This window comes from Dreissena polymorpha, chromosome 9 (assembly GCF_020536995.1).
Source record: "Dreissena polymorpha isolate Duluth1 chromosome 9, UMN_Dpol_1.0, whole genome shotgun sequence".
Classification (NCBI taxonomy): domain Eukaryota; kingdom Metazoa; phylum Mollusca; class Bivalvia; order Myida; family Dreissenidae; genus Dreissena; species Dreissena polymorpha.
In genome coordinates this window covers 38,086,681-38,111,309 of record NC_068363.1, presented here as the reverse complement: position 1 = coordinate 38,111,309, position 24,629 = coordinate 38,086,681, and the positions used below count along the sequence as shown (strand labels likewise).

The 24,629-nt window shown below is 37.3% G+C and overlaps 1 protein-coding gene and 1 non-coding gene across 2 annotated transcripts in view; one reads left to right on the top strand and one right to left on the bottom strand.

Moving 5' to 3' along the window:
* Nucleotides 1–24,629, bottom strand: part of LOC127845200 (RNA cytosine-C(5)-methyltransferase NSUN2-like) — an 88,377-nt gene that overhangs the window by 53,406 nt on the left and 10,342 nt on the right. Inside the window, exons 4-16 of the mRNA XM_052375985.1 lie at nucleotides 21,009–21,110; nucleotides 19,838–19,943; nucleotides 18,871–18,942; nucleotides 17,690–17,774; nucleotides 16,103–16,245; nucleotides 15,595–15,644; nucleotides 14,949–15,023; nucleotides 13,997–14,124; nucleotides 12,305–12,381; nucleotides 11,394–11,521; nucleotides 10,602–10,699; nucleotides 9,764–9,994; nucleotides 7,359–7,866 (exon numbers count right to left, since the gene is read on the bottom strand). Coding sequence (XP_052231945.1) covers nucleotides 7,359–7,866; nucleotides 9,764–9,994; nucleotides 10,602–10,699; nucleotides 11,394–11,521; nucleotides 12,305–12,381; nucleotides 13,997–14,124; nucleotides 14,949–15,023; nucleotides 15,595–15,644; nucleotides 16,103–16,245; nucleotides 17,690–17,774; nucleotides 18,871–18,942; nucleotides 19,838–19,943; nucleotides 21,009–21,110 — 1,803 coding nt within the window. The remainder of the gene's footprint in view (nucleotides 1–7,358; nucleotides 7,867–9,763; nucleotides 9,995–10,601; nucleotides 10,700–11,393; nucleotides 11,522–12,304; nucleotides 12,382–13,996; nucleotides 14,125–14,948; nucleotides 15,024–15,594; nucleotides 15,645–16,102; nucleotides 16,246–17,689; nucleotides 17,775–18,870; nucleotides 18,943–19,837; nucleotides 19,944–21,008; nucleotides 21,111–24,629) is intronic.
* Trnas-uga (transfer RNA serine (anticodon UGA)) lies at nucleotides 2,402–2,483 on the top strand. The gene has a single exon. It is a non-coding gene; the product is annotated as a tRNA-Ser (tRNA).

The following is a 24,629-nucleotide window of genomic DNA, read 5'->3' as shown; positions in this document are numbered from 1 at the left end:
TACACCGATTCACTTCTAATTGATACTGAACCTCTCTTATGACAATACGGTCAATCTTAGTTATGCATGGCCCCATTACCAACCCTGGGCAACCCCGCCCACATAGGCTATGCCCACCTAAAATTGCCGTTTACTATAATTACTTCATTTCTACACCGATTCACTTCAAATTGATACTGAACCTCTCTTATGACAATACAGTTTATCTCAACTATGCATGGCCCCATTACCAACCCTAAGGGCCCCGCCCACATAGGCCACTCCCACCCAAAATTGCCTTTTACAATAATTTCTTCATTTCTACACCGATTCACTTCAAATTGATACTGAACCTCTTTTATGACAATACAGTCAATATCAACTATGCATGGCCCCATGACCAACCCTGGGGCGCCCCACCCACATAGGCCACGCCCACCCAAAATTGCCTTTTACTATAATTTACTTATTTCTACACCGATTCACTTCAAATTGATACTGAATAGAGAGTATTACAATACAGTCACTCTCAACTATGCATGGCCCCATTACCAACCCTGGGGGACCCGCAAACATAGGCCATGCCCACCCAAAATTGCCTTTTACTATAATTTCTTCATTTCTACACCGATTCACTTCTAATTGATACTGAACTTCTTTTATGACAATACGGTCAATCTCAACTATGGGCGCCCCTGGGTCAAACATGTGGCGTGGGGATACGCGTTGGCCTCTGCTGCGCCATTTCTAGTAATTTCTATGTTTTCAAGTGTAGTTATACTTATATAAAACTGGTAAAATTCTGCAGTTTTATAAGTATATTACTCAAACGACATTGTTCACAAATGCACAAATCTCTGAACAAATCTCTTTAGGTAAATTTTGCAATTTGCAGATTTGCTATACAGTATACCAGACACCTGTAAAACAAATTAATTTGGGTTTTTGTAATTTAATTGACAACAATAATAACATTGTAAGCGAACACAATTATTACCTTAATCAGATTACACATTTTATTTACACAAAGTGTTTGTATAACAACACATTTAAAAACGCTTATGGTACTCATTATGTTGAATATATGCATATGCTTTTTCACCAACTGGTTCAATGTGTAATATTGTGAAAACATGTTTTTTATCTGTTTTTTGCGGATTTTAGTAATTTGATTGTTATAAATTCATTAAAAGCAATATTATTGCACATAACATATTATTTATTAATTAACTTTGGTAAAAGAATATACAAATACGACATGTAGGCAGATATTGCTGATCTCTACGAGATATTGCTGATCTCTACGGTAATCATGATGGTTTCCCGATATCACATACATTTATCTAGATATGAGTTCTGGGATCTGTTAAGATCCTTTCTTGTAAAACGGTTTCAGCTCAATTACTCAGTTGAATGAAACAAAAAGAGCTAATTTATTAAAAAGTGATCATTGAAAATGTGAAACTTTATATCATGGTTAATAAATTATAACGACTTGATAATGGTTTGATGGCTGGATTCAAGGTCTTTATGATAAGTGTAATGAATGATACACAACTGATTTAAGCCCAATAAATTGAGATTTATTTATGCTATTATAATGGCACTTTGCATTGCACATGGTGTTTGTTTTGCAATTCAAAATTACTGCAGTAAAAATATTGTTTCCACTCAATAGCTTAACACATGAAATTATATTGTCTATCTTAATTGTCAATGCATTATTGGTTCAAAATATTATCTATTGTTTAAGAAGTATAGCTTTACATATTCATTGAAGGTACCGGTTTGTCACTTTAAATGACTTTGTAGTTTGAAATTCAAATTAAAAAGAAATGTCAGCATACAAAAGGCAGCCATAAGCGTATAAGCACATTGTTCTTCAATGGGTTTATCATAAAAAACAATCAGTGTTTCTTTGTTCCTGTCATTGATAAAACAAAGAAATGAACTTGGTGAGGGTTGATACGCCTCAAATAGACTAAACATGATATCCCTCCCCAGTGAATTCCGTTCAGCTTAATTGTCATGCAAGCTCAATAGAAGATATGTTATACCTATTGAAATGTTACTAAAATAGAAATAACTTTAATGTTACATATCATTTTGTTAAGTTTAAAACTACAAATTTATTCTGTGTACGTAAGCTAACCATGATATTTATTTTCTGCACTACTGTTAACTGGTATTGCGATAGGTTTTGAAAACAATGAATACATTTTGATAAAAAAACATGAAAAACTAGAACACTTAAAGTTCTTGAGCATATATAAGTTGTTTTCCACCTGCCACTTTTTAGTAATGCATTATTTGCAGTAAAAACTGAATTGTTACATGTATTCTTGTAAAATTGCAAATGTTAAGATAGCGCACCCATAATGATTTCCCGCGATTTCTGCGAAGATTGAAGAGCCAGTGTAAAGTTGCCGTGGCCGAGTGGTTAAGGCGATAGACTTGAAATCTTTTAGGATTTTCCCGGGCAGGTTCGAAACCTGCCGACAACGCATACTTTTTGCGATGCGTTTTATTTCTTTTCTAACGTAATTTGTTTTAATATAGCATAAAAGCTATGTTTATTATCCCCACGTTTTTCTGAGAAAAAGTGGGGATATTGTGGTGATGTGCGTCTGTCCGTCTGTCCTGGCCACATGCTCCTCCTACACTATTAGCACTAGAACCTTGAAACTTACATACATGGTAGCTATGAGCATATGTGCGACGGTGACAGTGACGGAATATTGATCTGACCCCTGGGTCAAAAGTTATGGGAGTTGGGGCGGGGCCGGGTCAGAGATTTTCACCATACATGCCATAATTTTTGAGGTCCAAAGCGGGACATTCCATAAAAAATTGTCGGAACATTTGACCAAAAAGCAGGACACCCTAAAACGATCTATCATTCCACCTTTACTATTGTCAGTAAATAGTACTAACAAAAACTCTTGATACTTTTATTCAAGACATAAAACATCTGATATGAAGCATGAAATCTAAAACATAACAATAACAGTTTTATTAAATAAGACAATAGCAAACAACGAAATAATATTCATCTTTTTAAGAGTATAAAATCTAGAACATTACAACAACAATACTCATTATATTAATTTCAATGGCAAACATTAACGCAGGGGAGGTTATCCAGTTGACTGAAAGTACGGGTTACAGTACACTATCTACCGAACCACTTTTACTGTTTGTTGCGATGTTTTTTTAAGCATGTATCCATGCGCAGTTTGTTACTTGTCAATTGTCGCGGCTTAATTGGAGTAGGGTCAAACTGTCATGCATAGCACCTCGTTGATTTTAGCTTAATTGAAGTAGGGTCAAACTGTCATGCATAGCACCTCGTTGTTTTTATTACAATTACACCCAATTACACTAGACAGGATGGGTATCACTTATTGGACTGTTTGTTGCGATTTTGGTATATTGCACATTCGGATTATCCCGCTATATTGGAACTAAACATTGAATGTAAAAGACTCATTAATGACGTAGAGTTAATTTTACGAAACAATTGTTTTGTAAACCGTTTCAAACAAATACAAAAATAAACAAATTTTCAACATTTATTTCATTATAATCGATAGCAATAAGCGACCACTATTTTAAAGACCACCATGGTGTGAATGCCTGATGAAATCAATAATTAGCCGATAAATCGCTGATAAGGTGTCATAAACAACACTGGTACACACGATAAGTAGAATCGGATTGTTAATTGGGGGCAATAAAGGGATTAGCGGTGGTAAGTGTTAGCGAAACAGAGCTTGAATAGCGAATTTTATTGGGAACCTATAGACCTTACATCGTTTTTTACGAATGTCGGGACAAATCGTCTCACGGCGGGACGGCGGGACAAAGGGTCCAAAAGCGGGACTGTCCCGCCGAGATCGGGACGTATGGCATGTATGTTTTCACTCATTTTTTTATGTTATTTTTCATAAACTTCTTCATTTCTGCACCGATTTACTTCAAATTGATACTGAGCCTCTCTTATGACAATACGGTCAATCTCAATAATGCATGGCCCCATTACCAACCCTGGGGCGCCCAGGCCACATAGGCCACGCCCACCCAAAACTGCCTTTTACTATAATTTCTTCATTTCTACACCGATTCACTTCAAATTGATACTGAACCTCTCTTATGACAATACAGTTAATCTCAACTATGCATGGCCTCATTAACAACCCTGGGGCGCCCCGCACACGTAGGCAACGCCCACCCAAAATTGCCTTTTACTATAATTTCTTCATTTCTACACCGATTCACTTCAAATTGATACTGAACCTCTTTTATGACAACCCAGTCAATCTCAACTATGCATGGCCCCATTACCAACCCTGCTGCGCCCCGGCCACATAGGCCACGCCCACCCAAAATTGCCTTTTACTATAATTTCTTCATTTCTACACCGATTTACTTCAAATTGATACTGAACATCTCTTATGACAATACGGTCAATCTCAACTATGTATGGAACCATTACCAACCCTGGGGCGCCCCGCCCATAATAGGCCACACCCACCCAAAATTGCCTTTATCCCCACGCTTTTTAAAAAGCGTGGGGATATTGTGGTTATCTCCGCCGTCCGTCTGTCTGTCCGTCCTGGCCACTATCTCCTCCTACACTATTAGCACTAGAACCTTGAAACTTACACACATGGTAGCTATGAGCATATGAACGACCCTGCACTATTTGGAATTTTGATCTGACCCCTGGGTCAAAAGTTATGGGAGTTGGGGTGGGGCCGGGTCAGAGATTTTTACTCAATTTTTAAGGTTATTTTACTATAATTACTTCATTTCTACACCGATTGTCTTCAAATTGATACTGAACCTCTCTTATGACAATACGGTCAATCTCAACTATGCATGGCCCCATTACCAACCCTGGGGCGCCCCACCCACATAGGCCACGCCCACCCAAAATTGCCTTTTACTATAATTTCTTCATTTCTACACCGATTCACTTCAAATTGATACTGAACCTCTCTTATGACAATACGGTCAATCTCAGCTATGCATGGCCCCATTACCAACCCTGAGGCGCCCCTCCCACATAGGCCACGCCCACCCAAAATTGCCTTTTACTATAACTTCTTCATTTCTACACCGATTCACTTCAAATTGATACTGAACCACTCTTATGACAATACGGTTAATCTCAACTATGCATGGCCCCATAACCAACCCTGGGGCGCCCCGCCCACATATGCCACGCCCACCCAAAATTGCCTTTTACTATAATTTCCTTATTTCTACACTGATTCACTTCAAATTGATACTGAGCCTCTCTTATTACAATACAGTCAATCTCAACTATGCATGGCCCCATTACCAACCCTGGGGCGCCCCGCCCACATAGGCCACGCCCACCCAAAATTGCCTTTTAGTATAATTTCTTCATTTCTACACAAATTCACTTCTAATTGATACTGAACTTCTTTAATGACAATACGGTCAATCTCAACTATGCATGGCCCCATTACCAACCCTGGGGCGCCCCTGGGTCAAACATGCGGCATGGGGATACGCATCGGCCTCTGCCGCGCCATTTCTAGTTATGTTTGTCGTGCTGTACAGTGTATTGAAACAGCATGGAACTTAAACGTACATTGCAAGGTAAATATATTAATATAAATCAAAGTTGGTTAAATACATCAATTACTATATACCATTAAATGTACTTGTATATATTTTATGTTTTTCCACAACTGCCTCTGATGCGATCACATGTTTCTCCCTCATTCAGGTATTCACGGAACGTTTTTTCCCTTTTTTGCCTAAACTGCGCGCTAAAATGCCATTTTTGAAAGTAATGCGCCATGCCCCTTTGCCCTTCTGGGAAAAACACTATTGACCTTGAGAATCTAGGTCATTCAAAGGTCAAGGTCAAATACAACTTGCCAGGTACAGTACCATCATGACAGTAAGAAAGTATTTGAAGTTTGAAACCAATAGCCTTGATACTTAAGAAGTAAAGTGGATATAAACACAAAATTTAACAAAATATTCAAAGTTACTAAGACAGAAAAGGGCCATAATTCCGTTAAAAAGCCAACCAGAGTTATGTAACTTGCCCTGTACAGTCCCCTTAGCGAGTTTTCCAAGTGTGTCAGCAATGGCTATGATACTTAAGGAATAAAATGGACCAAAACACAAAACTTAACCAAATGTTCTGATATCTAAGTATAAAAGGGGTCATAAATCTGTCAAAATGCTTGATACAGTTGTCTGCTCTTGTTGATAGATTGGGATCATGTTGGTAATGAAGTATGCAAAATATGAAAGCAATATGTCAAAGGACATAGACAATATTTGAGGTGGTATGCAAACTTCAACATAGATTTATCAATAATATGCATATTCTAAGTGAAAAAGGGCCATAAATCTGTCAAAATGCTTGATACAGTTGTCTGCTCTTGTTGATAGATTGGGATCATTTTGGTAAAGAAGTATGCAAAATATGAAAGCAATATGTCAAAGGACATAGAAAATATTTTAGGTGGTATGCAAACTTCAACATAGATTTATCAATAATATGCATATTCTAAGTGAAAAAGGGCCTTAATTCTTACAAAATGCTTGAAACAGTTGTCTGCTCTTGTTTATAGATTGGGGTCATGTTGGTAAAGAAGTATGCAAAATATAAAAGCAATATGTCAAAGGGCATAGGAAATATTTGAGGTGGTACGCAAACTTTAACATAGATTTATCATTAATATGCATATTCTAAGTGAAAAAGGGCCATAATTCTTACAAAATGCTTGATACAGTTGTCTGCTCATGTTTATAGGTTGGGGTCATGTTGGTTAAGAAGTATGCAAAATATAAAAGCAATATGTCAAGGGACATAGGAAATATTTGAGGTGGTACGCAAACTTTAACATTCCAACGCTTACGCACACGCTGACGCCGGGATGAGTAGGATAGCTCTACTGTATATATTTCATATATAATAGTCGAGCTAAAAATTGTAACCATTTATAAATTCAGTTTGTGACTAAGAATTGATAAAACACAGACTATCCATGAACTTAAATTGTTCATTTCAGAAGATAAATTGCATGAAACATGCCTGAATCTCAGATCTCGACAACCACTTATACCAGAAGATTGTCTTCTCTAGAATAGTATTATTCTACCAGTTATTTTACAATGCATGCAGCTAAGTAACCCAACTGCATAGCCACTTGCTTAATAGGTGGCCATTTGTGGTCATTTTTAAATGTATGTATTTGGCAATTGAAAACACAACTTAGAAATAAGTGAGCACGAAATTAACAACACATCCCATTTATCCTTTGGGTTTTTGGCTTTTGCCCTGTCATCTGCTTTATATTGGACTTACAGTGTACATAACAACTTACTTAATAGGTGGCCATATGGGGTCATCCTTGGTGCAAAAGATAAAGGGGTCTTCCTTGTGGCCGTGGACCATCACTGGTATCCCACTTTGCTGTGTTGCCTCCCTTATCTCCTCTGGTTTTGTCTTTTCCTCCATTTCTTTCTTCTGCTCTGTTTCCTTTTTCTCCTCTGTAGTTTCACCCTTATCCATTTTCTGACGTTTTGTAGGTGGAGAGTCTTTTCCACTCGGCTCCACTGCAGTGTCTGTGACCCCTGGTTCACCTGTGACCTCTCTTTCCTCTGTGACCTCTGGTTCATCTCTGACCTTTCTAGCTGTGACCTCTGTTACACCTGAAGCCACTGTGTCTTCCCCTGTGGTTCGTTCACAGTCATTTGTGGGCTTCTCTGGGTCCGCTACAGATGAGTAAGTATCAGTCTTACTGGCGTGTTCTGTTGGCTTTGCTGGTTCTGTATCCATAGCAACAGTATCACTTTTAACTGGAACTGCTGGGTCTGTACTTGCAACTGGTCCTGAATAAAAAATTAAAGGTAAGTGATAAAATAAATACAAAAGGAGGAAAAATATGGACTTTGTTGAGTATAACTATCAAATTATTTCACTTACTTCATATGAATTGATAAAAAAAGCATGCCCTAAGTGTCACATAAGAAGTCAGTAATACATGTATCATACATCAAATGATTTTTCTGGTTTATATCGAAACATGCCATGAACATTGTTTGAAAAGTTGACATAGTAACTAGGCAACGGCTCACAAACTTTCATTTCATCTCGTCAACACAACTTCCTTTTAAAAAGAAAATCTTCAATAATAATAGGGATAAACGTGTATAAAAGTGCCGTAAATGACATAAATCATGTAACGTATGTGCCAGGCAAAGGGCACTAATCTTATTTAATTATAACAATTAATCCACAAGAAAATGTTTATTTAGACTGAATGCACAATTTACAACCTACTTTCTAACAAGACCCCGCATAACGGGTGCTAATGCTCGGCTGCGGGTGCAATTTTCAGATTTTTTAGATTTTTTTTGTTTGAGGTCGCAGCTACATTGGCCTTTGACCTAGTGACCCAAAAATAGGTGTGGCGTGTAGAACTCCTCAAAATGCATGTACCAAAGTTGTAAGTGGAAGCACTTATATTTTAGAGCCAACGTAAAGGTTTTAGCACGACGCCGGACCACGAGCTGGCTATTACAATACCTTGGGTTTTCTCCGAAAACAGCCGAGCTAAAAATTGGATTAAAATAAATTTTATTGAAATTTTAAACCGCATTTTATCAATATTCAAATTATTTATTTTTTAACTGACCAACAAAATCATTGTTTTGATCGATGGAATGTGCTTATCTTAACCTCAGGAAGTTTTATACTTAGGAAATCAGAATGACGGGGCTTGTTTGATATTAAACAAGAGCTGTCACCATAGGATGACATATGCCCCCTAAAAACGCTTTGATAGAAGTTATGAGCATTTTTCGAAACCTAAATACTAAATCCTTGAATTGCACTAAGTGACCCGTGACCTAGTTTTTGACCTGGCATGACCCATATTCGAACTTTACCTAGATATTGTCTAGATACAACTTCTGACCAAGTTTGGTAAGTTTGTTAAAGATCGGATGAAAACTATTTGAACAAGCAAATTCGTTGAATTGATATCCCCCGCCAATATGTTTCTGGACACAAAAGTGTTATATTTGACACTCAAAAAAGCATTTTTTCAAGATACAAAGGGTCATAACTCCGTTATTAACAGATGGTGTACAATGCCATTTGGCGTGCATCATCCTCTTATCCATATATATACTCATACCAAGTTTCAATGAAATCCGCTTAAGAATTCCAAGATATGGCTTCCGACACAAAAGTGCCAGACGGACGGAAAGACGGATGGAAAGATGGACGGATGGACGGACAACGCCAAAACAATATCCCTCCGCCTATGGCGGGGGATAATTAGAGAGCGGACATGAAAAGTGTGAGAGACTGACAGACAGACTGCCGGACAGTGCGAAAACTATATACTTTTCTTCGAAAGAGGGCATAAAAACTAATTTGGTATTATCCATGAAAATGAAAGTCACAGAAATATAAATGGTATTGAAGAAGCAATTAAAATGATAGATAAAGCCAATTTCTGATATAGTGACAGTTGACCAAACACAGTAAGAATCCACAATCTGTGGCAATCTGCGAGGTTGCCATGGCGTAGTGGATAAAGTATTGACCTTGCAACCTGGAGCCCACAAATTCAATCCCCAATGTGGGAGAATTCTCCCAAATAGACACCAAGTACTGGTTCTACACAGGGAACAGACACCAGAGGCATTACATTTTTTTAGCTAAAATAAATAGGTTTAAACTAATCTACTGCAAAAGGTTCTTCAAAGTACTACCCACCTGTTTTCTTGGTCTGCTCATAATCTTCCAGGCTCTGTTTATGTTTGCGGCCGCCCTGGTGGCTGTTAAAGTCGTTACGACCCTGCAGCATGACCCCGCACAGCTTGCACTTGGCGAAGTGGTAGCTGCCGTTCTTGCCCCGGATACCGAAGGTAAAGTGCTGGGACTGGGACTGCTTCTTCTCACTGGGATCCTGGCGCTCGCTGGGGTTGATGATGGGATCTGCGTTTCCTGAACGAACATGGGTCATAAAAAACGTGTTAAAGTGACACCAAAAAGCTGACTTACATGTTTTCCTTCTGTCTTAATGGTCTGAGTTTTGGGTACAAGGCAGAATTATTGTACAATATAAACAGAAAGAAGGCAGAAATTGTAACGTAAATGAGTGAAAACTAGCTAACATAAAAAAAGACAAAAGCAGAGGTTGTTACAATAGAGACAAATACTCTAAGAAGATGCATGCCAGGATGATATACAGCAAGTTGCAATGATAATTGCATAGGTTATAACTTAGACAATTTTGAATTAAGGATAATAACAATAAGGAACAAAGCATACAAGTTTTAATGTTGTACATGACAAACTGTGCAGAGTTTTTTGTCACACAGGTTTGTGTACAGACTGAAAAGCTGTCCTGAATAGTTAATCTAGTACATAAACTCTATACCTTTGTGTTGGGGTTGAAAGTGATCTTTGAATTCAAACTGCATATTTCTGTTAAAACAATAATAAAATGGTTGGCAAATAATAGCACTTCTCAGTGGCTCTACAAGTGAATGATTGATTATTTAATCAACATTACTAAAGAAATCCGTGCAAAAGGACACATAACTCTTACTGTTTGATTTCCCTGATGTCCACGGCAGATCTCTTGTCTTCTCCAATACAGCGATAAAAAATGCTCCAGTGTTGTTCTGATGGGGCAGCACCCGGATACTAGAATAAATAAAGCATTTTTCATTAAAAATCAACAGAACAGTGGGTTTTGTCCCTTATTAGCCTGTGCAAGCCAATCTGGGGCGACACGTAACCCACATACACTTGGCCCAATTTTCTCAGAATGAGGCTTATATTATCATAGAAAGTTATTTGTTTTAGCCGATTGCTTAACACAAAATCTATTTTGGAGCAGATGTTTGTTTTATAATGCTATAATATGGAAAACAACAAGACAAGCTTCTCATTCATCCTCTTGCAATAGGTTACACCATTGGGTTAATCCTTTACCACTCAGATGCACATATCAACAAACTTTTTAGTCCCTTAAAAAAATAAAATTAAATTTAAGATCTTCCTTGCTAGATTCAAGTTGCAAAGCCTTCATTTTCAACCCTAATATACTGCTGAGCAGCAAACAGCATAACACTTCCAACAGCCTGCACAGGCTCTCATGGTTTAATGCTGGTTGCATAGAGCCATTTTCTGAGCAGAAAAGTGTTATCTTTCTATCTTTTACAATAGGTTACACATGCAGGTTAACACCCACCATCTCATTCATCCTCTTACAATAGGTTACACATGCAGGTTAACACCCACCATCTCATTCATCCTCTTACAATAGGTTACACGTGCAGGTTAACACCCACCATCTCTCTTCTTACAAAAGGTTACAGAGCAGGTATACACCCACCATCTCTCTAGCTTGGCCTCCTGTGCCACAGTGATGATGGGCGGGTAGATCGTAGTGTCCCACTGGTTACGGAACTGCTTCGAGGCCATTTCCTCCGTCTCATACCACTCTCCAGTCTTGTTCATGCACTGGTAAAAAAGCAAGTGAAAGAAAATGCATGACATTTTAATGTTTTTTGTAGATATGATGCAGTGTTTTTTTTTACTGATTAAGGTAATGGTCTAGCCTTCTATGTAATGGAATAATATATCACTGAGAAAGGGGAAGAAATTAGCCAAGGTGTATTGTGGAAAAAAGCATCACAAAAAAGAAATTATACCAGGGAAGATGTCAACTGTTATCTTTCATAAAATCCCTTCTAATGAAGGAAAAACTTGTTATTATAAGTTTTAAACTAAGGGAATTTCAAAGGCTTTTAACTTAAAAAAAAAGAATTGTACACAGATGAATTGTGAGCAGAGAATGCAATAACTTATACAAAAACTTATTTCAAAATTTTGAAGGGAGATCAATACTTCTTGTCTCACCTTTGATATCAACAAGAACATAAAAATCAACAGCTAAACTCTCTGTCCTCAATGAGTAATTCTCATTCTTTATATGAAATTTCAAGAGTATGTAATGAAAATTTCTTTGTAAATTTGTAGAGTGACCTCCCTTTTCTTGCCTCGATTACCTTCCATGAATAGGTGCCTTTACTTTACTTGAGTCCTGTGAGCTTACCTTCCATGAATAGGTGCCTTTACTGTACTTGAGTCCTGTGAGCTTACCTATCATGAATACGTGCCTTTACTGTACTTGAGTCCTGTGAGCTTACCTTCCATGAACATGTGCCTTTACTGTACTTGAGTCCTGTGAGCTTACCTTCCATGAATAGGTGCCTTTACTGTACTTGAGTCCTGTGAGCTTACCTTCCATGAATAGGTGCCTTTACTGTACTTGAGTCCTGTGAGCTTGTCACTGACGTCCACCAGCTCTACAGCTCCACCTATCAAAAACCAATAGTGAACAAAATAATGAGGCTTTTAGTCTAATAGTGATATACAACAAACAACAACAACAACATTTATTTCGGCAATTAAGCTACAAATAAGCTTCTAGTCTACAATTTGATGAAGTAAATGGTAATTCTTCAGGTAAAGATTGCTGTGATTGTTAGTTGAAATACATATACATCTTCTACCAAGATTTAAGGGTTATACAAATGTACATCTTGAACTGACTGGCAAAGTCCCCCAAATCCCCCAAATGTTCTAGGCTTTCTTACACATATGTAATTCTCCTCAGATGTACCCATTTATATACCTGGACATGTATTCACAAACCTTTTCTTACACTTAAGAATAAAGAATAAACTTTGATCCAATAAATATACTTTGAGCTTTTGTATATATACAGCCTACAGCTAGAAATGATCAAATTTTCTAAATAAATAATGTTTTAATTATTGATGTGAAATGCCATGGTAGACTGCACTTTTACATATTTCTAAAACATTACAGTTTTCAGAATATTCTTAACTTAGAGTCTTAGAATTGTCGAAAGGTTACGGGCAAAATATGAAAATAAGCATTATGTGAGGAAATGTGTTCCTCATAAAATTTCAAATGGTCTGACTGGGATATGACCCAAAAGACTTCACAATTTTATACACACATGATTATGTAAACTATGGGCCCCTTAAACGTCAAACAAATCTATCAACATGTGTGGGGGGTGTACATGTCAGTGGACCCCAACCAAACTGCTTGTGGAGGGTGTAGATGGCTGACAGCCTCTCTAAAATGTCTTTTGCACAGATTAGTATCAGATCATAATGTTATTGGTAAAGAAGAGTATGTTTTCTTGCTTTTCATGATTTGTGCCTTTTTCAAAAGTTTTTCAGTCATTTAAGTAAACCTACTCTCAATTTGAGCTGATTTACTAAGCACACACAATTGTGCAAGTAACTGACAACTGTCAAACCAAAATCAAAGGTAGAGGGTGAATGGTTCCTGAAATAAATTCAAGGCCAACTTGGGACCAGTGACCAGGCCATGTATAACAAGGAGGCTGAGGCTATAGTGTCTGTCTAGCGATCAGGAGGTCACGGGTTCGATCCCCACTGTGACAGCCTTCTTTATATTGCCCCCAAAAGACACCAAGTACTTGATATAGGCCCAGGAAATGGACTCGAGAGCATTTCAAATAAGCTGTAGGCTTTCAATACAAAGGAGCTATAATAAAATACATTTAAACTATGTATAACAAATGCATTTGTTAAATTGAAATCCTCCAACAAATAAATATAGTTTATGGATTGCTGTATATCCCTTGATGTTAGAATCCTATCAAAACAAGGCATATGCAATCAAAATTGGTCTCGTTTGACCTCAGTGTGTGACCTTGACTTGCCACACATGTTGAGTGACTTTGACTTACCACACATGTTAAGTGACCTTGACTTACCACATATGTTGAGTGACCTTGACTTACCACAAATGTTGAGTGACCTTGACTTACCACACATGTTGAGTGACCTTGACTTAACACACATGTTGAGTGACCTTGACTTACCACACTTGTTGAGTATTGTTTGACCCCAGTGCGTGACCTTGACTTACCACACATGTTGAGTATTGTGAGTATGACAGCCTCGTCCTCCATGGGGTTGAGGGAGCAGGTGGAGTACACCAGGCGGCCACCCACAGCCAACAGCTCCAGACCTCGCTGCAGGATCTTCTTCTGAACGCTTCACACAGAAAAGGGCAGAAAGACACTAACACATAACTAATTCCCTGATAATAAATTTTATAAATAATGAAGTCGTTCCCTGAAATAAAAAATTGATGACTAAGCATAGGTGACCGTGATCATGTCATTATTTATCAAATGTAATAATTAACATGTATAAAGTTCTTCCACCAATAGTGTGAGGACCTGGATATACCCAATCTCACCCAGGAAACATTGGGGGGGGGGGGGGTATTACATCTGAAATCTCACACAAGATTTTAATGAATGATTTTCAGTCTGACAGGGTTTTGTGCTGAGGGAAACTGAGTACCTAGTGGACACCTTACCTGTGCAATATGGTGACCACCAACCAAACTCACATCAGGGCTTTTTTCCTTCTGTGAGAAAGGCCATTTTTCACAAATTTGCGAAATTCTCAACTCAAATTTTCACAATTTCAAGCAGTTTGTGACTCAAATTTTCACAATTATATAAATTTTAAGACTCAAGTTTTCATAATTTTAGAACGTTCGCAACTCATTTTTTCACGAATTTTGAACAGTTCACACCTCATCTTTTCACAAAATAGGGGCCAAGGCCGCTTCACAAAAACAGGAAAAAAAGCCCTGCATATAGGGCAGGAGCATTTATTCCACCTGGTTCACTAAGACAAAAAGAGCTTATACCAACCCATGCACTAGTCTGACAGCCTATCATTCTTACTAAGGTATTCTGTTCCAAATATGTCAATTTGGTTGAAGCTTCATATGTTAATTGTATATTGATTATTTGCTATTTTTCATTCATGTTCTGAACTTTTTAAGAATTCCATCCAATTACCTGTGAAGATTATATCCTCCATTTACGTGCCACTTTGACCAGATATCTGGGTTCTTCCTCATGGTTCCATCCCCACTGAAATAAAACAGACCAACAGTATGTGCATTTTTGGAATCCTGTTTATTTTATTTTGTAAATGATTAAACGACAAATACAAAATAAAGTAAATAAATTTGAAATCAGAATTAAATATTCAAATGAAATCTAAAAACTTACAAGCAAAATTTCATATGCAATCAACAAATAAAAGTCATGCTTAAAGTAAAAAACAAGAGCACTGCATAATGGGTGCCAACGCTCAGCTGCGAAAGCTTGTCAGAATATATTTTTTTAGAGGTCACAGTGACCTTGACCTTTGACCTAGTGACCCCAAACTGGGTGTGGCATGTAGAACTCATCAATGTGCATCTACATATGAAGTTTCAAAGTTGTAGGTGGAAGCACTTTGATTTTAGAGCCAATGTTAAGGATTTAGCACGACGCCTACGGCGGACGGCTGACAACGAGCTGGCTATGACAATACCTCGGGTTTTCTCCGAAAACAGCAGAGCTAGAAATCAGACAGCTAACTATTACAGTCATAATTTGATAACATTAATGAAATCATTTTCATACAAGCACACAATTGTAACTCATGAAAACTGACCTGCATGGGACATCACACAGGATCCTGTCGTACTTCACCACATCTGCATTCTACAAAACAACATTTTTAGAAGTAAATTACACAATGTGCAGGATCACGTGACTTTTTGGGGTTCCACCTTTAAACTTGAATTATACACGATGGCAGTGGGGCTTTACTTCAAATAACTTTTTAAAACAAGTTTTTCTTAAGAATTTCGACTAGTGCATAAAAGACAGATTTTTATGCCGCTTATGACAATTCGAAACACATCAGAATTACTTTATTTAATAAGCATGTGTTCTTGTCCAAAACTTCCATTTTTACTGCATTCATTGTACACTGTTATGTTTCATGCAACGTGAAATTTTGTCACCGATTTCAGACGTATACAAGTATTTATTATTATACCTTACAATATCGGCACAAACTTCAAGATAAACTGTCTTTTATTCACTATAGATTTTTGCAAATGTATTTCAATAACTTTATATATTTGCACTTATAAAGTTCTTAGCAGTGTAATTACATTATCTTTGGAGTAGAACATGTTGGGTAGGATCCTGGCATCATGGTTGACAATCATACAGTTGGGGCTCTGAAGCCTTTTCACTTGATGTGTCATCAGGTAACAGCGTTTGTTGTCTGCGTCATTAGCGACCACAAAACCCTCTGAAATAAGTTTCTAAGAGTATAACAGAAAAGTGAATCCATTGAATCCCAGATTTACTAGATATTATATTTTAGATAAATACATGTATAACCATGATTAGGGGGTATTGCTTTACGGCAGTATTTCATCATAGTTTATATTATACATACATGTTTACAGGTATACCAAATGTGTGTACTAAAAAGCACAAATATATTATTTTCTCATGCAAACTCTATTCTGTTTTTAGAAAAAGATTTCTACATATTAATAAGCAGTATTTCACAAAAAGTTAATTATATACACAACATGATCCAAACATTTCTACATGTTAATACATAACTCTTCTTTAGCTGCTCAAACCATTATCAACCTACCAGGCATGGGTACATTAAAACATTATCAACCTACCAGGCATGGGTACATTAAACCATTATCAACCTACCAGGAGTGGGTACATTAAACCATTATCAACCTACCAGGCATGGGTACATTAAACCATTATCAACCTACCAGGCATGGGTACATTAAACCATTATCAACCTACCAGGCATGGGTACATTAAACCATTATCAACCTACCAGGCATGGGTACATTAAACCATTATCAACCTACCAGGCATGGGTACATTAAACCATTATCAGCCTACCAGGCATGGGTACATTAAACCATTATCAGCCTACCAGGCATGGGTACATTAAACCATTATCAGCCTACCAGGCATGGGTACATTAAACCATTATCAACCTACCAGGCATGGGTACATTAAACCATTATCAACCTACCAGGCATGGGTACATTAAACCATTATCAGCCTACCAGGCATGGGTACATTAAACAATTATCAACCTACCAGGCATGGGTACATTAAACCATTATCAACCTACCAGGCGTGGGTACATTAAACCATTATCAGCCTACCAGGCATGGGTACATTAAACCATTATCAACCTACCAGGCGTGGGTACATTAAACCATTATCAACCTACCAGGCATGGGTACATTAAACCATTATCAGCCTACCAGGCATGGGTACATTAAACAATTATCAACCTACCAGGCATGGGTACATTAAACCATTATCAACCTACCAGGCGTGGGTACATTAAACCATTATCAGCCTACCAGGCATGGGTACATTAAACAATTATCAACCTACCAGGCATGGGATATTAAACCATTATCAACCTACCAGGCATGGGTACATTAAACCATTATCAACTTAACAGGCATGGGTACATTAAACCATTATCAGCCTACCAGGCATGGGTACATTAAACAATTATCAACCTACCAGGCATGGGTACATTAAACCATTATCAACCTACCAGGCGTGGGTACATTAAACCATTATCAACCTACCAGGCGTGGGTACATTAAACCATTATCAACCTACCAGGCATGGGTACATTAAACCATTATCAACCTACCAGGCAAGGGTACATTAAACCATTATCAACCTACCAGGCGTGGGTACATTCTCATCACTATGCAGGGCCTCTATAAGCTGGGCCGTCTTGGATCCTGGTGCAGCACACATGTCCAGTATCTGAGATTATTATGGAACATGTTGGGTAGTTCTGTACATTATCTTAGGAATAGAACAGGTTGGGCAAGGGTTTTATAATGCTACATATTTCTATAACATCAACCATTAAAAGTTGCTATCCCTTTATTTATTATTCTATTTTGCAAGCAATATTTCAGCGTCAACCTGCAGTTCAGTGAAACATCCATTTTTTTTTAACATGGTTTGGATGTCGCGCAAGGCTAGAATGTGTCGCATTAAGACGCTCAGATGAACATAATCTTTTACATGCATTTTAAAGCGTGCATGAATCTGTTGAATTAACTCTACTTTGGTAAAGGGAGAAAAAACATGTGTCTGTGTAAATACAACACCTAATTATACGTTGTCATAAAATGGTATGAAAAATAAACGAATTAGCATTAAAGTGTCATGATAACTCTACATAATACTATTACATGAGCAATAAAAGCATAAATCCAGTATGACCTTGACATTTTCTTGTACACAATCTGATTCTCAATGAAGTGTACTGCCAAAACAAATTAACCCTTCACCACTTAGATACGTATTTTGATGCATTTGTGGTCCCTCAGAAAGTAACATTTAATTGAAGACTTTTCTAACTAGATTCAAGTTTCAAAGGCTTCATTTCCAACCCGTTGATACTGACGAGTAGCAAACAGGCTGTTCTGGTTTTATGCTGTTTTCACATAGCCATTTTCAGTGTGTTTGTTTTCACCATTTTGGGAATGAGGCCGGGTCCCTTTGGATTGGGAAAATTAGCGGCATTTAGACTAAAATTGGGAAATTAGTGTTGTTGTTGTTTTGCTAACAAATGCTTCAAAATTGAGGATACAAGTGTGTCAAGTATTATATTTACTAAGATAGATCTTATATGGATGGAAGATGAACAAAATATTGAGATCTAAAAAAAAAAAAAATTTGTTTGGGGGGGGGGGGGGGAAACCATCCATTGGAAATTTTTAGCTACCATGTGGAACAAATATATACTTTTTTCCATTGGGAATGGGTTCGGTTACCGGACCCGATTTTGAATGAAAAAACACACTGCATTTTTACTTAGCTTCTGAGTGGGAAATTGTTAAACAGCTACCTTATGATGAGGCTTGATATCCATCAACAGAGGGGGCAGCATGCTGACTGCCTCCTGGCGACTGATGTTGCCCTGCAAATGTAACATATATGAGCCTCGATCTGGTAAAACGTGGTTTAATGCATGTGCTTAAAGTGTCGTCCCAGATTAGCCTGTGAAGTCAGCACAGGCTAATTAGGGACAACACTTTCTGGATACACTGCATTTTTTGCTAAGAAGAAAATTCCTAAAAAGAGCACCGCATAGTGGGTGCCAACGCTCGGCTGTTGGTGCAGTTTTGAATGAATGCTAGCTTGTCAGAAGTGACCTTGACCTTTGACTTAGTGACCCAAAAATAGGTGTGGCATGTTGAACTCATCAAAGTGCATCTACATATGAAGTTTCAAAGTAGTATGTGGAAGTACTTTGATTTTAGAGGCTGTTAAGGTTTTAGCACGAAGCGGACGGCAGATGCCGGACGACGAGCTGGCTATAACAATACCCCAGGTTTTCTCCGAAAACAGCTGAGCTAATAAAAGCAAAATAATAACAATACAAGTGTAAAGCGTCGTCCCTAATTAGCCTCTGCAGACTGCACAGGCTAATCTATGTTGACACTTCACACACATGCATTTAAAGCTATTTTCCCACAGTGTTGCCCACATATTTAACAAAGATAAAATGTCTCTATGATAATGAATTATGATTTTAAGCAAAAGCTTTCGTTCTAAGCCAAGGAGTCAAGAATATAAAATAATTGTCAAGATTTTTACTCATTAATATTATGACAATTTGCAATTAAAGATTTTTCATGTACTTAGTTGGTGAAGTTTTCTGCATCGTTGTGTCATTAAAGATTACGCATGCACTTAATTGTTAAAATTGTCTGGGTTGTCGTGCCAAAGGGTCTGAGAAAGATTCCCTTTTGCATAAACAAATACAATACCATACATGACGACTTAAATATTCCTTTATCAACTGTACTTACGCTTTCTGTCTCTGAAATAAGGAAACCATGCAGGCTCTTCAAGGCGCTATCATTCTTGATCTCCTTCCTTGTGAAGTCCAGTTGCCAGGCAAGGCCATTAGGATACCTGTACAGTAAGTAATATATGAACCTTTCTCTGTGAAATCTATCAGGGCTTTTTATCAGGAAATTGGGAAGAGGCCAGGGGCCTTTTAAATAGGGAATTTCATGCGCGATAACTGCTGATTTTGAAACAGGGTCTTTTTGTTGTGCAGAAGTATTAAAAGACACATTGTGGTGCATTCTTAATCATATTAGAGCTCATTGCTTTCAGTTTGGCAGATGCCCAATATGTCTACCAATATGTCTAATTAAAAAAAAATAATTTTTTTTTGTGCATACAATTTGGGAAATTCCTCTATCAATTTTGGGAAAAAATGACCTAATTTTCGATTGGGAAGGGGCCGAATTTCGGCCCCTGTTATATGAGGGTTAAAAGCCCTGTCTATGAAGCGCTTTCAAAGAAATTTTCATTCATAACAAGAGATGTGTTTGTCAGAAACATAATGACCCTTCTGCGCCGCTTTGAAGCCATATATTGGACCTTTGACCTTGAAGGATGACCTTGACCTTTCACCACTCAAAATGTGCAGCTCCATGAGATACACATGCATGCCAAATATCAAGTTGCTATCTGAAGCAACGTAGAAGTTATGAGCATTTTTCGAAACCTAACCGCGAAACCTAAACGCAAAGTGTGACGGAAGGACAGACTGACAGGACGGTCTGATCTCTATATGCCCTCCTTCGGGGACATAAAAAGTCTCTGCTTAATAAAAACTAAGTCTTTGCGGAGAGTTCTGTCACTGACAGATTTATTGCACATTTCAGACAATATTGTACACACATCTGTCATTTAAGTACATAAACTATCATAACAATAAACGTAAACAAAGTTAATAGTTTTAAAAAGCATGAACTTTGTTAAAGGGCCTAAGTATTTGTTTAATACATAATATCACTAAATAAATGTACAGTTTAAGATACATTTATCAAAGATGGTAAGTAATTGATAGCAACTGCTTGTATGTTTTAAAGTCGTAAAATATTCCAAAACCATTATTAACCCCAATTTAAAATACTACTATAAATTGCATGAAAGAGACTTTATTTTTCCAGTTTGTAAGGTTACCATGGTAACTGTGTTGGTACAATCTTCTCCTGATCATCGTCTGTTGAAAAAAACTTGCTGAAGTACTGACCCTTAATGATCTTCAACAGCTCTTCAGCTTGTCTGCAGAAACACAAAAATGTTATCATTACCATAAATTAAAGCCACTCACCTTATTTGGCATAGTAAATTTAAGTATAAATAAGAAACATATTTTATCTATGCCAATTAGAATATATCTGGTTGTTACAAGGTAGAAGTCTGTCTTTTTTGTGCTTTAAAACTAAACAAGAGGGCCTGAAAGGTCCAAAGTCGCTCACCTGAGATAAAAAGATATAAATATTATTGGGACAAATCTTCTGACCAAGTTTCATGAGGATCAAACAAGAGGGCCTGAAAGGCCAAAAGTCGCTCACCTGAGATAACAAGATATACATATTATTGGGACAAATCTTCTGACCAAGTTTCATGAAGATAAAAAAATAAACCTCTAGAGTGTTAACAAGATTTTACTATAGCTATATAAGGAAAAATGCCCCGCCCCCTAGCAGCCATGTTTTTCAACCAACCGGCATCATTTTAGACATTTCCAAGATATTATTGGGATGAATCTTCTGACCAAGTTTCATGAAGATCGGACAGTAAATGTGGCCTCTATAGAGTGTTAACAAGATTTTACTATAGCCATATAAAGAAAAATGCCCCGCCCCTTGGAAGCCATGTTTTTTAAACAAACATAATTATTTCCGAACTCATCCAAGATATAATTGAGACCAATCTTCTGACCAAATTTCATGAAGTTTGGACAATAAATGTGGCCTCTAGAGTGTTAACAAGGTTTTACTTAAGCCATATAAAGCCATATAAGGAAAAATGCCTTGCCCCTGGTGGCCATGTTTTTAAAGCAACAAAAACCATTTTCGAACTCATCCAAGATATCATTGGGACAAATCTTCAGACCAAGTTTCATGATGATTGGAAAATAAATGTTACCTCTAGAGTGTTAACAAGGTCATACATTTCAATATAATTTAAAATAAAAGTTAAGAAGAACATGTGTCGAAAAATGTGAAATAAGCCAGATATTTAATTCTGAATCGAAAATGTCTGTAAAGTCGAATTCGCCAGAATGTATATCATGCATGTACGATGTATATAATGTTGTTTTTTTTTATTCCTGCAGCGATGTCTATTCTTACGACACACAAACACTAACTCTGATCCTAATAAAAAGACGAATTCTTCGGTTATTGTAGGAAAATATGTACGAAATATCTTCCTCACCATCGGCTCGGGGCGCTAATTTGTCTTTGCTGCATTTTATGAAATTCGTCTTCAATGTCTTGCCTATTTGGTGTTATTGTAACATGTATTTATCAATGTATTACAATTTAACACATATAAAAATCGTATAGTCTCGCTTTAATCGTTTGACAAAAGAATGCCATATTGTACAGAATCATCAAACAATAAAAAACATATTCAAAAGTTTGCTATCTTCCAGAATGTAAAACTATCATTTATAATTAATTCCACTTAATCTTCTTGTGCTTAAAAAAAATAAAAAATAAAAGGGAGACAACTCTGTCAATTCAACATAATTTTTCAAAAGACATTTTGCAATTACTTCCCTTGACATGCTAAACTAGAGTGTTCACAAGCTGCTTTACTATATAAATATAAGGAAAATGACCCCACCCCCCACCCCAGCGGCCATGCTTTTTTACCGATCACAACCATTTTCGAACTCAACCGTCATATCCAGAAAACACATGTTCTGACCAAATTTCATGAACATTTGACCAAAAATGTGACTTTTAGAGGGTTCACATGTTTTCACTGTATACATATAGAGAAAACTGCCCCACCCCCTGGCAGTCATGTTTATTCACCGATCTGGACCATTTTTTAACTTGTGCGAGATATCAATGAAACCAGTGTTTTGACCAAGTTTCATGATGATTGGGCAAAAATTGTGACTTCTAGAGTGTTCACAAGGTTTCTCTATATCCATATAAGGAATACTGCCCCACCCCCTGGCGGCCATGTTTTTCAACTGACCAGAACCATTTTTGAACTCAACCAACATATCATTTAGACAAACATTTTGACAAAGTTACATGAAGATTGGGCATCAAATGTGACTTCTACAGTGTTCACCAGGTTTTTCTTTTTTTTGACCTAGTGACCTTGTTTTTGACCCAGCATGACCCAGTTTCAAACTCAGTCAAGGTATCAATGGGACAAATGTTCTGACCAAGTTTCATGAAGATCAGACAATAAATGTGAACTCGATAAGAGTGTTCACAAGGCAGAATGTTGACGACACTCGACGGACAAAAGGTGATCCCAAAAGCTCACCATGAGCACGTTGTGCCCAGGTGAGCTAAAAACAATCACGTTTGTCTAAATGGACATATACATCTAGAGATCCTTCTTTCGGTTTAAAAAGCGGTACCGTTTGAAAAATAATAAATTACTTGCTAACTAGGCTAAAGATTTAATTTTATCTATGTTATTGCCATTTTTCAGTCTGTATGTTCTTTCTTAGATTCAAAATCAAACAAGGGACAAAATTGTCACAAAACCAGGTTTTCAATTTGAAAAAAAGTCTGATAAAGGGAGACAATTCAAAATGTGCATTGTTACCCACCTTGTGTAAGTATCAATCTATTTTTACTCGTGGCGACCTTGATTTCAATTTGAAATGAAGTCTGATAAAGAGAGACCAACTCAAAATGTGCATTGTTACTGATTATTCAAAGTTACCCCCCTTGTTTCAAAATCAATCTATTTTTAGTCGTCGCGACCTTGACCTTGGAGATATTGACGTAATTCTTTCGCGCGACACACCTTTCAATGATGGTGAACAAGTGTGCAAAATGATTTTAAAATCTCACAATGAATGACATAGTTATAGCCCGGACAAGCTCGTTTATGGCCATTTTTGACATTTGAACTCAAAGTGTGACCTTGAACTTGGAGATATCGACGTAATTCTTTCGCGCGACACACCGTCTAATGATGGTGAATAAATGCGCTAAATGATTTTAATATCTCACAATGAACGACATAGTTATGGCCCGGACAAGCTTGTTCCGCCCGCCCGCCAGCCCGCCCGCCTACATTCGCCAGTCTAATAACCAGTTTATTCCTTCAGAAAACCTGGTAAAATATATCAAGTAGCGGGTCTTTGAACAAAAATCTTTTAAAAATGGATCGAGTTCTTTGCTATTGACTGGGGATTAAAGATTTAACACCAAATTCAACACACAACAGTTGAGCCTGGTTCTGGTAAAACTGGGTTTAACAAATAAGCTAAAGTGACATCCAAGATCAGCCTGTGCAGTTCTCACAGGCTAATCAGGGACTACACTTTCCACCTCCACTTGATTTCCGTTTAAAACAGGCCTGCCTTTAACAATTAAATCCAGATACAGTCAATCTTGTATTAAGAGACCACTCAAGGGAGTAATCAAAAGTGGTCTCTTAATAAAACGGTCTTTGAATACAAAAGGCCATTCTGGAAGAATGCTTACCCTCAATTTTAATCTATATGAAGGATTATCTCTTTTATCCACAATGATTTTAACTTTTATAATAAAATGAATATAAACACAATACATAAACAATATTTTACTT